Source organism: Pterocles gutturalis, unplaced genomic scaffold (genome assembly GCF_000699245.1).
Source record: "Pterocles gutturalis isolate BGI_N339 unplaced genomic scaffold, ASM69924v1 scaffold5449, whole genome shotgun sequence".
NCBI lineage: Eukaryota > Metazoa > Chordata > Aves > Pterocliformes > Pteroclidae > Pterocles > Pterocles gutturalis.
This window is the reverse complement of record NW_010127994.1, coordinates 30,935-49,523: the sequence shown is the minus strand read 5'-3', so window position 1 is coordinate 49,523 and position 18,589 is coordinate 30,935. Positions and strand designations below refer to the sequence as shown.

General features: G+C 40.6%; 1 protein-coding gene across 1 annotated transcript in view; it reads right to left on the bottom strand.

Moving 5' to 3' along the window:
* Positions 1-1,148: 1,148 nt before the first annotated feature.
* LOC104466124 (rap guanine nucleotide exchange factor 5-like) overlaps positions 1,149-18,589 on the bottom strand; it is a gene marked incomplete at its 3' end in the record, with an annotated part of 37,008 nt that continues 19,567 nt past the window's right edge. The window contains exons 7-8 of the mRNA XM_010079454.1: positions 6,733-6,809; positions 1,149-1,274 (exon numbers count right to left, since the gene is read on the bottom strand). Coding sequence (XP_010077756.1) covers positions 1,149-1,274; positions 6,733-6,809 — 203 coding nt within the window. The remainder of the gene's footprint in view (positions 1,275-6,732; positions 6,810-18,589) is intronic.

Here is an 18,589-nt window from a genome sequence, read left to right as displayed (position 1 = left end):
AACCTTCTTCCCTGGCTTAAAATCTTCTTTACGTAAGCACCTAAATGTAATTGCGCTTTGCTGATACAGTTTAAAGATATATGGAAATTCTGACAGATGTCCATGGCTAGCAAATCAGCTGAGGAACAATTCAATCTCAGGGTTTTGAGCCTGGCTAATTACCCTCATCCTTCATGTACACCTACTGATAAAATTACATATTTAACTACACCGGACTAGACCTTATACGCTGCTGAACAGAACAGCATGAAGCTCTGAAATAAGATTTCATCTTTCTCTTTTCTTATGTGCAGCCTTACTTCAGTAGGAATGAGCTTGCAGATGAGCTGAAAAGTGTTTCTTTTCTAAAGCACATGCCTTTTTCTACTGTCCAGTAAGCAGAAAATGGAATAAATTACATATACATTATAGCAAGACACATGAGGACTAGGTGGGATTTTTGTTGTTTCTTGCAGTTATTTTACTGAGCACCTTTAGATGAATGTGCAATCAGAATAGAAATATTTACCAGGAGAACAAAATTAGGATATATCGTGTTATAAGCAGAGCAGTCAAGTTTTAGTGCATTTTCAACCCAGTTATTAACACCTGAATAAGTGCTTCCAGAAGCATTAAACAGAATGCTGCTTTCTTCAGTGTAACTTTTGGTTGAAAACACAATCTTTTTTTTTAAAGAAACTGTTGAATTCCCTATCCAGACCATTCTTTTTAATTCACACTGAAAAGCACCAGCCAATACTTGCATCCAAATATACCACCAGCAAAGTAATTTTAAGACAACTTAAAGTAAGTACTTGAAGCATACGTATACCTTATACATTATTTAAAGAACCCTCAAACCCAAATACTTCATAATCACTAACAACAATTTGGTAGAAAGCATCCTGAAATCATCTGCTATTTCCTATGTGTATAAGATATTAATAATAGTAACTGACAGTGAATGACAACATAATAATTTAAGTGTGTTGACAATTATTGAACTGAACACACTTCAGAGAAACATAAATGCCAGAGGAGAGCAGCTACAGCTCCATGACTAATGTGTGCCCTGGATTCTGACCATCGGCTTTGCTATTTCAGTTTTGTGACCTAAATCTCCCTTCCCTGCCAGAAAGAAACAAAAAAGCCAAACAAGAATGTCTTACTTGGTCTGTCTTCTCCAGTTGCTTTCTATCCGCCTGCAAAAACTGGCAGTTTTCCCTCGCCAGCTTCTGGACCAGCTCAATCCGTCCGATGTCATCTCTTCCCTGAAGCTTGCACAAAACCCCTGCCTTAAGGGTGGGAGAAAGAGCAAACAGATACTTAAATCCACAATCCCAGGACATGACACTGCCACAGATTTCAACCTTATAAGAAACACATCTGTTTTCTCATATTTGTGGTACTTTGGTGCCGCTTGCTGAACACAAACAAGTTGCTGCTTCCTGGGAAACAACTGGACAGGAGCTGAGGCACATCCGAAGGTCCAAATCTATCTACTCTGGAGGAACGAAGGCAGGGCTAACTAAATGAACCGCTGCTCTGCGTGTGACTATCAGATACGCTGTGTTTTATTTGTTCCTGTTAGCCTGTTTCCTGTTACATAAGAGAACAAGAGCAAGAGGTTAAAAACTCATGGGAAAGTTAGCCAGGAACAGCCCTGGAAAAAGAATGAAGCGCAGCACAAGGCACTCCTAAAAATAACAGGCTACAACTCCCCCTGCTCCAGCTCCAACCATTTTTCACATACACAAGAGTTAAAAGACAGTTGTGCCATGTTTGTTTATTCTGTAAATAACAAATCAATATCTCCTGATTTTGTTTTGGAAAGAAAATTAGATTTGCTTTAAAAACTATGTTAAAACTATTTTTTTTTTTTTTGCTAATATTCTGCCTGTTATTCAAGCTATGCCAACAGTGTTTCATCAAAATACTCAGCACTGGTTGTTTTATAAAAATGTCATATATATAAAGCCAGATTCACACAGGCATACCAGACCCATCACAAAGTTAAGATGAGGGCTAAATTGCTCCCTGCAAAGTCAGTGGCTAATATCACTGTCCATGATTTGTTCATGGATATAGCCTCTGCCTCTGCGTAACCGAGACCTGTCTCAATGATACCGCACGGCTTTTATTAGCCCAGATGTTTCCTGATGGGAACAGTGTATGCCTTGGGAAGGGCAGGCATGTAGCATGGCTATGGTATTCCTATACGACTTTAAAGGCAATCTACAAATAAACCTTTTTCCCCGCTTCCTCCACTGTTTTCTTTCTACTCTTCATCCTGAGTTTAACAGAATTGCAATCTACTCCAAAATCCATTAAACATCTTATGAGTTGTGACCAAAAGCCAGCAATGCCCTGACCACCAACCTGCAGTGCCAGGCAGACTCTATTCCTTTGCCCTTGAGAAACTCCTGTCCAGGACAGCTGAAGGCATGAGTGCCCACCCAAACCATCCTACAGTTAGTGGTTTCTCCAAGGAAGAGGGAAATGTGGGTTAAGATTTCTTCAGCTGAGGAGGAAAACAAATCCACTTTCTGAGTAAATGCTTTAATGTCGATGGGAAAAAAGAGGTTCCGTGACCAAATCCAGAGAGCCAATCTTATCGACTTATTTGAAAGAAGTTTTTACATGCCTACATTCCTCCAGTCTGGATGAAGGCACTTGTGCTCTGGAGAGGAGAGAATTTCAGATACGTCCTGTGCTTTGCCTGGCCTGTGCCTTCTCCTCCCCAGCCTCCTGAGGCACCCAGCTTTCCCACATAAGGAACTGAAGCACTGGTTTAAAGGTCAGAAATCCACCCATAAAATAAAGAATTTCAGCACTTAACATGAAGATCCTTACACTTGCTATGAGATTAGCTCCTGATCTTCTCAATTGAGGACATGGATTTATTAGCCAGTTCTGACATGTTATCACCTGCAGGTCAGGAGTGAGACTGATTTTATCAAATGCGGAAGAATATATTGAACCAGTTAAAAATGGTTAGATGAGTTGTTTCCCTTTTTCTCCATTCACTTACACAAGGAACCTAGTCAACTGTCACAGACTTGGCTGTGGTCAGACGTCTGCACTTCACAATGCCTAGATGGCTTGGGGACATCAGCTAGAGCCAAACCTGCTTATTTCATGGCTTCAGGATGCTTCTAGCAGAGAGCATAACATCTGTATGCTGTAATCCCCCTAGGCTCGTAGGCTAAGGACAACTCAAAGTGTTACAGCCTATTAGGGCTTTGGGACGGTAAAGATTTACAGTCTCTCTGAATCTGGGATCTTACTACTGTGGAGACACTTTTCACACCTTCATGTTCTGCCCAGACAAGTCAGACCATGACATACAAGTGGCACAGATGGTTACAAGTCCCTGTACTTCAAATGTCAGCTGGACATGGACAGAAATGCAGCATTCATTCTGCTGAACAAATAGGTTTTGATCTTCAGTGTATGAAGCAAAGCCCAATGGTTAAAACCCTTTTTTTTTTTTTAAGATGAGGGAGAGGGATTTCACTTTGGGGGACAAAGTCACTTCAGTATGTTCAAGTGGAAGAAACATCCCAGAGAAAGACAACTTTCGGAACACATGGGCCTTGCTCTCTTTCACCTCTTGCCCTCTGCCTATGTCCAGATAGAGCATATTATTGCTTTCAGCATGGATGCACACCCTAGGGAAAAAGTAGCTCTATATACAAGCCTATTACCCCGCCACAAATGATGATGTATTCAAATTGGCATTTTCATTCAAGAATCATATTGTCCTGTTTCAAATAACCACCAAAAAGAAATCTGACATTTTAACATGTACCTTCCTCCCCAACTATTTTTCAATTTAAAGAATAGCAGAGAATGTGGTAAAAAAAATTATTTGGTTTCCAGACAATAAACGGTCAACCAGAAAATTTCTGGGATGGCTAAGGTTAAATGTACATGCTTGGCTCTGGGAGTAAAGAATGCACTTGAATTACAAAGGCTAAGCATGCTTTTTCAGAATTAAGAAGAAAAATCTGAATCTCTTACTTTTAGTTCTGATACTTAAAAGAAAGCATCCAGGTCAGCTAATTGATTAATTGATGACAGCTTCTAAAAGCTGTTTGGGAAGATACTGTTAAGAGTCCCCTATTACTAGTCATTTTCACTTGTCAATATTAATTTAATTTTCAATTTTTTTGAAACTGTTAGGTGAAAGGGTAAAGGCAAGCTGCCCTACTTACATAGTGCAATTTCAATTTGTATTTCATGTGGGTGCACACCCTCCAAAATCCCATGTGCCCGATGTTGGTGCTTAGTCCTCTAATTTATGATTGAACACCAACAGACATACAAGTACTAACTTATGTGAAGGTAAAAATCACAAAGTTGCATATTTTAACTGGCTTTAATTTAATGAATGATAAAAGAACGTAGGAGCTTTATAGTAAGGCTTCACTACCATTCATGGCACAAAATTACTATAATTAAAGGTGTTTATGCAATATTTGAAATTAAATGAAAAAGTTTAATGGGAAGGAAAGTAAATTAGTCACTACTGAGGCTGGAAAAGCAAAGATGCTTACAACACATTTCTGTTTCAGCACATCCATTGGAAAATACTCCCTCTGCAAAGGCCATAAATGAATACTCCAGCAGTGACATGGAGGTGAACTAAGACATCCTTAGGCAGACAGGATGGGATTTTTTATTTACATCATTTACATTGCTTACAGCATGTTCACTTTTTAAAATCCCTGTAATTAATTTTTTCCACACTCCTATGAGTTTTGTCAACTAACTCCAATGTAAGTCAAGCCTCTGACCCACAGAGCAGTGTTTAGAGCAGGCACCACACCATTCCACCCTGCTAAAAGAAGATGTTTGCAGTGGTTTGGGTTTTTTCCACTGCACCTCTGTCTCATTCCATGTCTGATGAAAACAACATAATTATTACAAGCATCACCTTTGATCAACCCAGCAACTTAAAACCACATGCCACTGCCTCGAAAGAGCGTTTGCTTTGCTCCAGTCGCATGCATGGTCTCACTAAAGGGAAAAAAAAAATAATTCACACCCTTAAACCAAATTCTATTCGGTGTTCACAGGATGCTGTTTTTATGGCACTGACAAACAAATTGGAGCAACAGCTGCTTTACTAACACTCCTGCTCTCCTCCCAGTTGGGGACTTGACCACTTTTGTTAACTTAATAATTGTTTAATTTTAAATGTGTTTCAAATTCTTTCAAGCTTTAGAAGCTGGTCTCCAACCAAATAAAAGCTGAGCAAATCAATATCCCAATTATAAATTCTTTTGGGTTTTTATAATCTGTCCATGTAACATTATTAGCTAGCTACTTAGGAGCTTTGACTACACATGTTGTAGTCTTTCTTTTCACATATCTGACGTAAATGTGAACAAACATTTTCAAAAAAAATAATAACTGCAACAATCAAGTAGAGCCAAACACATATGAAACACAAAAAAAATAACAGAAAACCAGATTTTTTGTGTAGTGATATCAGTATTTCCCCCAGGTCTTTCCTACAGCTCTGTAATGCACACCTGAGCTTTAGAAGATGTGAATTAAGAATCAAATTCAGGTAACAAAATTTTCACGCATTAGGGAACCTACTACACTTATTTTTTTTTTAAATAGATTTGAAATTGTGTTCAATTAAGGAAAGAGCACGCCACTCCCAAACATCTTTCTCGAGCATTACTCTGAAGAGAATGCTAGAAAATCCCAGTTACACACTGACGCAGCAGGCATATCCACATGGTCCCCAAGTCTTCCGCCTGCGCTCTCCAGGTGTCTGCCATGGCCCAGGTCTGCTACCGGGCTGCCTACAGCCCCTCCGCAACTCACTGCAGTCAAGACAGCCCTTGCTTTTAGAAAGACACAGGTACTGCTAACTTGGCTTCATGGCTTGTAGCCTTTCAGCTAGGCTTGCTCACAGACAACTCCTGTCTTTCTTGCACACAGCTTTTTTTGCGGGCAAGATGTTAGGAGATAAATTAGAGACAGGAACTGCAGGCTGCATATCCAGGAAGGAGAAAAGGTGGCAACTGGTGGGAAGCACCAGATTTTCAAGAGGAACAGAAGGGAAAAAAAACAAATCAAGACTGAGAGAAATCAATTTGAACTTAAAAGCAGTAATCAGTACCAATACAATGAGCAATACAGTTACCTGCACGGTCTGAATGCACGAACTGAGTGATTGAATGAACCGGAGATTAATCAAAAAAAGATTCAGAATTTAAAAAGGTAAGCAATTCCACAATAAAATATTCTAAAAGGCAATTAAATTTCTTCTGAGCAATACCTAGAAGTATGCTTTGGTTGCAAATGAGGGCAGTTAAGGAAGGAAACAAAAAGGTTGTTGCTTACACTTGAGTAACTAATAAGTATCCTCATTTCATTGCGTGTCTACTTACAGTGATTAAAGTTCAATCAAAATGTCACATGCCCTTGCCTCCTAAAACACATCTCATTTTATTTTCACATCTGGTATACGCTATGCATATTATCTAAAAAGAGCAGTGAGATAGTTGAAGAATGCTGTCCGATTACAACATCATGGGATTAATTCCCAGAGCAAACATAAATCTTATTCTAATTACTCACATAAGACAAGATCCAGAAGACTTTCTCCTTCCTATGGGCTCCCTGCACAGAACATCAAGGAAAATCCATTTCCCAGAGCTATTGAAAGCAGATCCTTCAACTTGTATCTCTGGAAAAGTCCCCAAAACACCATTAATCTTACACATTTACCTGAGCATCAGAAGTATCCTTGAGCTCTTCTAGTCCTCTTATTTCTTGACTGCTGTTTTCTTCATTTTGATGAATTGCTAAAATAAGAAAGAGGGAATGTATTGGAAGCAAGCAGGTTTAAATCACAAGAAGCAGCAAAGCAGCATGGCCCGGTTTGGATCAAATAGGATGGCTATGCAAGAAACCTTGTTCCAAGTTTAGCTTTCTAGCTAACTCCTTGAGTGGTTTTGCACAAATCCTGTAAGGTATACCTTATTGGGTTTGGACAAATCCTAAATAAGATATACCTAATTATACCTAAATAAGGTATACCTTATTACACCCAAATAAGGTATACCTTGTTTTTCCCAGGCAATAAAATGCAGTACTATATAGTTAGATTCCTGCTACTGTTAGTCCTGATAAAAAGGTGACATTTAAGGAAACTCCACTTTTCCATACATTATAACAAGACCTGGTGACTCATAAAGAATAAAAATATCAGACCTCCCTTTACTTTCATTATATGGCAGAAGATCAATTCAGACTAAACAAAATAAGCAGATTTATCCCTCATCTCAGACTTGGAAAATTCTTTATATGCAAAGTGATCTCAATCTTAACAAACACCACCACTATCCATGGAAGTCATCTCCAGAAATAAGTGGTAGCAGATGATGGTCTATTGAAACTTATTTGCTGCTGGCACAATAAGAAAAATCAATAACTTAGCTCGATTAACATTGCTTAACACCAGCAAGTTTTGCCAGACTTTAAAAAAAAAAAGTTTTGGATAAAACTTGTAATCTCCTGAAGGGTTGAAACCAGAGTTACCAGTTTACAAAGCTAAAGAAACAAGGACCATTTCTGAAGAGACACATCAGACTTCTGTATTGCAAACATCTGTATCTATGGGCAGCTCTGCTATCTATAGCCCAAGATACCCTTCCAGTCAACACAGCCCCTGTTGTATTTTGGTAAGACATTAAGCCCTCAGACATTCTGAAATGTGACACATGGCAGGTTAGGAAGGTCAGACCCAATGAAACACACGTGAAGTGACTTTACCTTACACCGTACTTGCTTACTTCCGAGCATCATACTCAAATATCATCAATCTTGTGTACATATCAAATTATTTGCCAGTATAGCCATAGCAGTTCTGACAACAAAAGCACCTTTGAAGCAGCAGAGCTGGCAACTCCATTTCCTGAACAACTCCAGGCACATGGCTTTGATGGATGGGCCCCCCTGTCCATCCATCCATCCATCCAATCCATCCATCCACCCACAACCCTGTTCAGCTTGTGTGCTTCCTCCTGTCCACCTCCCCTCTCCTTCACCCCTGGATACCTGAGCTGGTTCTCAGACTGCACCTGAACTGCCACAGCTCACAGCATTGTTTTTTAAGACAAGTGTCACCAGTCCCGTTTTGCCTTAAAACTATGTCTGTGAGCTGAGGGAGCCCAGGATTTGACTGATGAACAGATCTGCTATAGAGGTGACAGTACTACCTTCATCAGCCACCTTTACCTAAGCTCTCCTCAACCCTCAGCCTGAATCTTTAGACATACAACCAGGTTACCACGGCTGAGCTAATACATGTAACGTCAGCCAGGAGGTCTAGCTTCATGTGCCTGCATAGGTACTCTAGGTCTGCTGAAGGCAAAAAGCAGCCTAACCTTTAGGCAGCATCCAGCAGCTTAACTTTAGACTGTTCTTGACCTCTAAAATAAAGCATATGTGTTTATTTTCTTTTTACTGCAGGATTTCTGCTCATATTGCTATGCCATATAGGGTACAATTATTTTTTCTTCCCCCACAGTTATGCTATTAAAAAAAAAAAGTAACAAAAATATCATCATAAAAGGGGAAAAAAAGTCATTTTGTCAATACAGTTTATTCAGTTCAGGGATCTTTTAAAATCCAGGAAAACAGGGGTCTGATATAAATCTTCACTAGTGGGTTTGCTGACATTTTACCAGCCAACCTCTGAAATTCAAGGTACATGCTGAAAGCACAAGGTCAATCTACAGCTGTAACAGAAAGCATGAATAATGGGGTTTAAATCCCAGCAGCATTTAAAGTTAGGCAAAATCAAAATGGTTTTGGGACATTGTGGCATATCTCTGCCCCAGGTTGGAAAAGTAACAAGCCAACGAAGCAGTAACCAGAGTGACAGCCTCAACAGCCTCATGTGGCCCCTGCTTTCCTAGTTCAGATCAGGTTTTCCCAAGGCAACCTTCTCTGTCCAACCAGGCTGGAGGGTCTGTGCAGCCTCTTCCCTTATAACCCACCTCCCAGCCTTCCTCCCCAAGAGCTGCCTCATCCTCTTGCACACTCCCATGTGTGTGTGACCCCATCCTACCACTGCCGCTGCAGGGGACACAAAGCACTCAGGACATCCATTTGCTGGACACTGTTCAGAACAACTGGCATGAGATGGGAACATTGCAATTCCAGAAGGCAATTGCAACAATTGCAACAAACACTAAAAAATGGATGTTTGAGCAATTGCAAATCAGTTATGTCAGTGGTTGTGTTAGCAGAAACACAACATTGCTCCAACTCTCAGTTTTCTGATTTCTCAAAAAATCAATTTGCTGTAGCCACTGATGGACAAAATGTGCCCTCAGATGCTGGCTATTAATCATGGCATTTAAAGGAGTTGCACCTTGTTAGTACCAAGACCATGGGTCCAGGTTTAAGTGATTTACATTGATCCAGCCAGCTTTTCTGACAAGCCTGAGCAGATGGGCACTCTGCAAACAGCTGTGCTGGGGAAGAAGGTTAGTGCCTGCCAACTGGCTTCTTGTCACTGGCCTCTCTTACAAGTGTCACCTTCCCTGGCTAGTGCCAGGAGAAGCACCCCAAGACCACCTTTAACCAAAGCGACCAGGCGGACCTTCAAGGAGTAGCATGCCGTTGCTAACCTGGCTGGGCTGAAGATTAGCGAGGGGATGATGTCTGACAGGGGAGGCAGTGATAAGCAGCAAACACCCAGGGTTGAGGGGAGTAACATCTTTTATCTAGCACACAGGGATTTTTTTGAGGGTGCATGTGCACAATCCAAATGGATCCATATATCCTTGGGTGTTGAACAATTTTACTGTGAGCAGTTATAAAGACGATGAGAAAACTACCTCAGTTTAGATGTGCAGCTTAAAAAAAAAAAAAAAAAAAGCTGTTTTTATCAGCAATTTCACAACTCAACTGTAAAAAAACTGAAAAAGTTCATAATCCAAACCCAGCTCTCCTTGGCTTCAATGTTGTTTACATGGTGTAAGGAATGTAGAAAAGAACCAATAAATATTTTCTTAAAGTACAAAAAAAAAATTTAAAAAATCCCAGACCTCACACTGACATTCCTGTAGCCCTCTTGGGAGAGAGGGATCAGTCGGCCTCTTTTCATGAGATTTTCATCACAAACTTGATTTCTGTGTCCTCTCTGGCTATCCAAACCCATAAGAACCAGCCACAACAGAACCATTTCACTACACCCAGGGAATAATACTCAAGGTATCACACCATCTTGTACATTTTTTTCAATCACAACATAGTCCCTTGAAGGCTGAAGTGGCCAACATGGACAAATAACAACACTTCATTACGTTTTCTTGGTTCCTCTATGAAAAGTTTACTACATGTTTGTCTATAAATACAGAAAAAACTTGAATCTCTTAAAACATTCCAAAATATATATTCACGGGGTCAACACACAGACCTAACAAACCAATTGCTTTATTTCTATACACTGTGAGTCTCCTAACCCTGTGACAACTCACAGACACCCCTTGAATAGGCCAAGGAACTGCCCTTGTGGGCTCTTGTGCGAGCAATACAGGTTCTATCATAAAATATAAGAATTCAAGGATAATTTCCCACTTACTGTCAGTTGGCCTTTTATTTTTTTAATAAAAAGGCTTGACGTTGCAAATTCAACCATAGGAAAAGTGAGCGGAAGGTTAGGGTGGGATGGGAAAGTATTTCCCAGGCGAGTGTTGATTCTGGGATGGTTCCCTAAAATTGTAACACGTACATAACAAAAAAGTTGTGAACTTTGGAGCTGGGCCAAACCCTTCCCTCTCTGCCAGCATAAATGCAGCTTTGCTCGGTGATATGAATACTCCAGCACGTCTCACAAAGCAACAATACCAGGGAATGGCAAAGATGGTTTACCCTGATCTATATGTATCTATTTAATGTTATATTTGGGTTCAGGCTCAAGACAAGATATAGAAGAAAAATGCAAACCAACATAGGGTGCCAAATTTCCTTTTCTATCTGCAGCATTTCTCGTCCTTTGGAGGAGAGGTCACCATGAATGAAAGAAAATGGTGTCAAATGAGCATGAGCTTGCTAATGTGCAGTTCAAATATGTCCATTTCCAAAGTAGCCTAGCGAATTCAGAATGTTGATTTTATTTTTTATTGTCACTTAAGGATCACAAAGGCCATCCTCTGATCTTCCTTGTGCCCCTGTGGACCAGAGCTGAGATTTTGCTTGCAGATTATTCTATAAACTAATGTTGGAACTTTAGGAAATAAGAAACAAAAGTAAATAATTTTGTACTAGCTACCTCAGCAGAATCAGCCATCACATGAGAGTGTGAAGGGAAAGGGAATGTAACCACTGCCCACGCTGGAACCGAGCACATCCTTTGTGTCACCATTACCGACCAAGAGTGCTCCCCCACTTTTACTGCCATGCTACAAGGTTTAATGTAGATGTTAAGACATTGGAAGGGATTTGTCTTCCTCGGCAGCATGAAGCATCACAGGCATGCTAAAGGGCTCACCTTAGCTAGACAGACTGGCATGCAGTGAGGGTCACAACAGCCACTTGCAGCACTATGGACCTTCTCCTGACTACGGAAGAATCCTGCCAAGGGTGCCAGGGTTACCCACAGAGCAGTGCCTCCATGAAACACTGCTGTACACCCCCACACTTGAAGGTAAATTAATTACATTTGATGAGTAAGGTTTTAAAAAGTCACATAATACATTATTTCATTTTTAATACTTTGTCTTATTCAAAATAACAGATTCTTTTACCCAAATGAAAGTGGAAAGGACAGTTAAAAAAAAATCCACACATAAACCAACTCCTGGAACCCACAGTGTTGCAATCTTCCCAGAGGCTTTGCTCTATTGTTCTTTCTTCCTTTTCTATAAATGAAGTTTCTTCTCTCTACCCCTTCTGGCTGCAAAGATAACCTTCACAACACAAACCAAGGCACTATGGTCATTCTGCTGCTGCAGCCAGCCAGACTGGAACAATAACACCAGGAGAGGTGTGAACTTCCTCCCTTTGGCTTAATAGGGTGTTAACTTCGAAAGCTAATTATTTAAATACTTAAGAGAGGACTGCCATCACAGTTAACCATTTTGCTACTGAACAGCAGGCAGGGGCATCTGTCCATCCATAGGCAGCTCACTCTGGGTGGCGCGCACATGGCCACAGAAAGCCAGCTTAGCTCCCCATCGCTGCGACAGTCCCACGCTCCCCGTACTTATTATTCCCTCCCTGTACTACCGTGAAGCGTTCAGGATTTGTACATTGAATAGGATTACTTTAACCTGGCTCAGTTTGAAGACCTGGTTGAGAACTGAGCCCCTAGTCAGCAGGCAGGGCAAGCAACAGGGCACCCTGCACACCAGGGCTGCTGCCAGACTCCCCCTGCCGCACAGCTCCAGCTTCAGCTCTTGAGCTTTCTGTGAAGTCCAGCTGTGGGACCAGGACTGCCTGCCTTTTGGGGGCCAGGAGCCCATTAACTTTGCCCTTGGCGGAAACACAGTTTACATCTGCACTGCCCTAGGCTGCTCCCAAGACTTAGCATGTGGCAAACCCCTCAGGCATAGCCTCCAGAACAGCCCAGCTGCACAGACAGCCCGGCGTGCTGGTGAACTGCCAGGCTCACCTGCACAGCCTGTGTGTGGTGTGGGGGAGGAAGGAGTTCTCTGTCCCCACAGCTGCTCCAGAGGCAGCTCTGCTCACCATACAAAGCTCAGTCAGCCCTTAGGCTACATCCCTCAGGTGTTCAGTGATGCTCCTTCATTTTATGTGAGGATGTTCATTTATTATTTAGTGTTGTTCTTTAACCTGCTAACAACTTAGAACATCAAACCACTCTACCCTTGATAAGACTTCAATCCTTTCACTACGTGTGATCAAAATTTATATATGCATCTCTTTCTTTCTAGCCAGCAAGCAAAAGCCTCTTATATGCCCTCTACAGATGGGAGGCACAGGCCACCTTGGAAGTGGTAAAGAGCCTAGTTTTGAACAGAAGAACTTTGTTTGTTTGATAAGCCAACAGATTTTCACTGTCTCATCCCTGCTGCATGGTTATGGACTGTTTTTCTGTCCCTGTCAAACCATCACTGTTGAAAAGACCTCAGGAATCTGCAAGAATATTCCCTGGGGGAAGGCTCCAGTTCTCTGAATTGCCAGCAGCCTGAACCAGTTGATTTATCGTCAGCTGCTGGGAAGCTCACAACTTCTAGCATTCTTGTTATATCCCAAATTTTTTGAGAGGCATGTTTCTTTTCTGTTTTTTTCCACAGGAAGTTGCTAGCCTGTAGCTTTTCAGAAACAAACAGCAAAAAAAACCCAATTTTTTTAAAATCACATCATTCTAAGCTAATTCCATGAGTTTTGAAAACTTTATTGTTATTTTGAACAAAGAAGCTTATGGTATCCCATGTTATTCTTTGTGGAGGGTATACAGTGAGCTCTAGAGAGGCTGGTTACTATGGCAGCTCTGAGCTGTTTGACAGTGTTATAATGTTTGCTGATGCTTATTAATTTATCAGAGTGGAAAAAAATGAATAGCTCATACTGCTATCACTAGGGAAACTAAAAGCCAGATCCTCTAACTTATGTAAGGCACTAGCGCTGAGCGGTGGAAAGGAAGATGAGCAGCAAGTAAATGCTTTACAAACCTCAGATTTTAAGCCAGACCAGGTCCTCATGCATACTCCTGTATTTTCCATGTCCTATTTCCAAGTTAAAGGGGAAAACCAACAAGTACTGGATACTTCTGAAATCCCCAAAAGCTGCCTGTAAGAGACAGTGATAATCTCAGGAATAAAGCCCTCCAACTGAGAATTAGTTCCTTATTTACCATGAAACTGTAATCTTTTGTCAGAAATTACTGAAAAGGGAAAGCTTTTTAAGCTCATCCTTAACATGTTTCCCTTTATTAGGAATACAAAAATTGCCTTTGAGCTTTCTCATTCCTTCCCACTATTTCTGCATATGTATATGCAAATTATTGTACAGATTTCCCTTCACTGAGTACATACACTACATAACTCTGAAACAGTTGGCAGGCCCCTGGGGGGGTGTTGCCCAGACAGCTGTGCAATCAGCTGAGTAAATCAGCTAATTAAAGTAACAAAGAAAATGCAAAAATTATTAAAGAGAGACTCCTGCTTACAGCATTGTTCAGCACCTCTGATCTCAAAAAGCACAGCAAGCATAGGATTGAATAAAAGTGCTTGTAAATTGGGGGAATGAACTACTGCACAAGTTACAATGACGCTGTTTTCTCTCAGACACTAAACTCGGATTCAAGATATTTATGCTTCATAGTTTCAATCAATTTAATATAAATTACTCCAGCATTTTTTTTCTTTTAAAATTACAAAAGTGTGAAATGTAATGTTGGTTTCCTAACTGATTTCTGTATGTAAAAAAAGGTCATTAACTTCTGCTTGACCTCAGGTGTAGAACTAATATTGAATTTGCACAGAGGGTATTCATTATGCTGGTCTAGTTTCTATGCAGAAAAATAAGTTCCTGAGGGTCCTAGTGCTACAAGCCATGTCTCAGATCTCCAATAGGAAACAGGACTCCCAAAAATGATACAAAACCATTTCCTCTCATTGCAGAGTTTATCAAAAGGAACAGATAACAGCAAGGGTAGGAATCTGCAATCTAAACAGAGTAAAGCCAGTGTGGTAAGAAAGGCAGCTGACAGATGTACATTTGGTCCTGCTGATCCACACACCATTAAGGCGCCGTTCCCTTCCACTGCATCCGAATGACCACAGGAAGGACAAGCCACAGTTTAAATGAGACTCAGGCCCGCTTACATTTTACAGCCATTGTAAATTAAAAAATGAGAGTACCAGGTAAAGCCACTGATATTTCCCAACTCAGTTCAATTAAAGCCAGGAGCCTTTGCTGCTATTCTTTTCATATTATGGTACAACTGGATTTGTTAGAAAGGTCTGTTTATTTTATTTATCAGAACTGAAGCCTTTCATCTGCGTTTGAAGGCCCATATTTCGTCCAAGGTGGTGGTGCATTAAAAGAACATAATTTATAAAACACCACTGGCTAAAAAAGGGAGGCATTTTTTCATAGATGACCAACTACTGTTGATTCATGTCATCAGGGGAGGTTTGGTTTTCAATGCCTGGCACTTTGTGATACATACAAAGGAAAAGCCACCTTTTATACGCACTTCACGAACATACGAACTCATATCACTTTTTATCAAGAAGAAAAAAGGTGGAAAACAAGTTGCAAACACTGTAGGATTACTACAGAAAGAGACCAAAAGCAATGTTCTTTGTAGCAATAGCAGCTCAAGGAAAACCATTCAATGGCTGAATGCAGAAAGTTTTAACTTTTACCCAGTGCTTTTAGACATTCATTCTCATATGCCTGATATTTAAAATTTAAAAAAAAATCAAGTGTCAGTGAATGCATCTATAGCAGTGTTGTCTGAAATGAGATGTTGGAAGGATGGAGAAGAGCCCACTATGTGATCAGCACGCACGGGGAGAAAGATTGCTTGGAACTGGTCAAAAAAGGAAGTAGTGGCAGTCACTGAGTGGGCTGGGGCAAAGTGAAACAGCACTCTCTCTTCCATGGAAGCATCCTCTGGGCATGGCCAGGAAAGGAGCAGGAAACAAAAAGGACTCTGAAAAAATAGATTCTATGAACTTTCTGTAAATGTCTCTCCCAAAGCACTGAAAACAAACATTCACCTGGAAATTGGTTTTTTGCACGACTACTGTCTTTCTGACCTTACTGTGCAATCCCTTTTTGCGTATGTGCAAAACATCTGTCTCCTACACAGCTATTCTGCATTGCTCATTTCTTATATGCAAGTGCCTTACAGATCACACAAAAACAACTATGCCAGAAGTTCTGAAACAACCGTAAAAAAAACAGACCATAAACTGCTAAATTCCCTCTCAGCATAATTCCCATCAGAGAGATCTTTGGAGTTCTTTTCCTACTTTTTCCAAGGCTCAGAGTTCATTCAGCTTTACATCAGCTGTTGAATACACAAAGGCCGGTGAGCACAACTGTCTAGTCTGTATACCGGTGTTGTCCAGGGCACTTCCCACCCCCAGCATTGCCCAGGGTGGGCACAAAGCAGGTGGTCACTGATTCAGCCATGACACGGAGGTATATAGTGTTCCTGACCAGTCAATACAATGAGCACCATTCCCAGGGCTAGAAGGGGTCTGATCCCATCCTTTTGAAGCACTGCGGGCGGGTTTGTTGGTATGCCTGACCTCAGGAGCAATGGAAGAATTCCATGGGATGCAACAAGAACATTGGTCCCTAGGAGTGGGCATTCCCTTCAACAAGGCATCAAATGTTTAAAAAGGATGGCTTAAACAAGCCAACATGATTACCTCCCTTATTTCAAGGCATGACATCCTCAAACCACAATGTAACTTTAAAAATATTCCTAGCTATGTTTTCAGGTGCAACTTTTACTTTGAACCACATTTCAATGAGTAGAGCAAAAGTAAAGATAAAGTTACCAAGACCTATCAGAAGCATGACACTCCTGCACCTTTGAGTGGCCATTTCTCCAGGATAAATGCTATTATTAACATTTGCAGAAGAATTGCAATTGCACACATTTTGCTAAATTCAACCCTTGCTTTAAAGAACTGGATGCTTGGAGGAATTGAAATTTGTAATGAAATAAGGTCTTACTTAAGCCAAGTAAATAAACCCACTGAAAAGAGACAAAGGGGGACACAGAAAAGCAGTAATACCTTACTGATATTAACCTCTTCCCACCTTTCAAACTTTCTCAATTTTTCCACAATGGAAAATACACACCTTCCTGGCACATGACTGCCACTTTATTCTGTGAACAGAAGCAAGTTCTTTCATCCCTCTTTATGCCCTTTTTCAGTGGCATAAGTGATAATAGACTGTGGACATTTTACATCAGAGATATTGTATATCTGTTTGTTTACAAAATCTGTAAATTCAAAGGGTACTTAATATGTTTGAGATTTAAACACAATACTGAACTGCTCCATTCTTGAATGACCTTTGATCATGTATTTGTAACCTCATTTTTCAAGTATTTGTCTAAATCTAATTCAAATTCATAATTATTTCCATTGTCTATAAAAGAACTCTGTTCTACAAGTAAATAAAACTAATGACATAACGTACCACATTCACATAGCACCAAATGACAAAGTTTTTGGTAATTATTGCGGAGTAAAGTTACCAAGAAGTTTCACAAGGATTTGTGCTACTTGGGGAAAAGGGCTGAATGGTAAAAATGCCGTTTCCTGAGTTAATTAAGCTGATAAAACAGCTTAATGATGCTGAAAGGCTCTTACTGGGCACCTTCCCACATCCTTCCACCTCCCCACCCTGATGATAAGAAGCTGCCACCCTCACTTTGTGCCAACTCCAGCACATGCTGCTGCAATACTGCATATGCTGCTCTGGCTGCCCCATCCACCAAATAATATAATTGAACATGTAGCAAAGGTAATCAGATTTAATGGAATAGATTTGGTACGAGGAATGACTAGCAACTTAGCCTGGAAATGAAAAAACTCACAGGGGTATGACAGAGGTGTACAAAGTCCTGAATAGTATGATGATGAACTGGGAAAGTGGTGAATAATCCATTCCGTCACCAAAGAGCTATATCACAGCAGAGTGAGGGTCGCAGGGGATATGTTTATGCTTTCACATACCACACATAAGAGTTGTAGGATTCACTGCCACAAGAGATGATGAAGGTCAGGACTATAAGAGGGCTCAAAAAGCAATCAGATAAATTAATGGCAAGAAAGTCCACCAAGGGCTACCCAACACAACAGTGTGGATACGGCAAAATCCCTCTAGCACAGACTGGTAAATTCCAAGTACACACATCAGAAGGACTGTATTTGCTTTGTTTTACTACTCTAAGCATCCCCTACTCATCACCCACAGTAGGATCAGAGCTGGATGGACTTTTAACCTGACCCAGCCTGGCTGTTCTCATGTTTTTAACAGGGCTGACATCGCCTGGAGTGCATTAGAGCCAAGTCACGCAATCAGGTCTATGGACTTTTAACCTGACCCAGCCTGGCTGCTCTCATGTTTTTAACAGGGCTGACATTGCCTGGAGTGCATTAGAGCCAAGTCACACAATCAGCTCCGACAGCAGTGCTGTAGAGGTGTCGCAGTGGCTGGGAAAAAGAATAGCTGTTCGCAGCTTGCTTTTCATTCGTATCAGCAAAGCTCAAGCTCCAGTGACTACTTCATATTGAAGCATCTGCCCTAAAATAAAAATACTAAGCAAATCACATAGGCAGTTAAGTCCTGACAGAAACAACACAAAAAAGAAAAGGGGAATGGTGAATATGCATAGATATATGTCAGAATAGGGGGGAAGGTAATCCAGAAGATCTCAAATATAAAGTTAATACATTGCAAAAGACATTATTATAAATAAAATGTAAATGACCCATTTAAAAAAAAAAATCAATAGAGCTTGTGTCCTGGGTTAAGCAGAGACAGAGTTAACTTTCTTCATAATAGCTAGCAAGAGGCTGTGTTTTGGATTTGTGCTCAGAAGAAAGATGATAAAAAGTGATGTTTA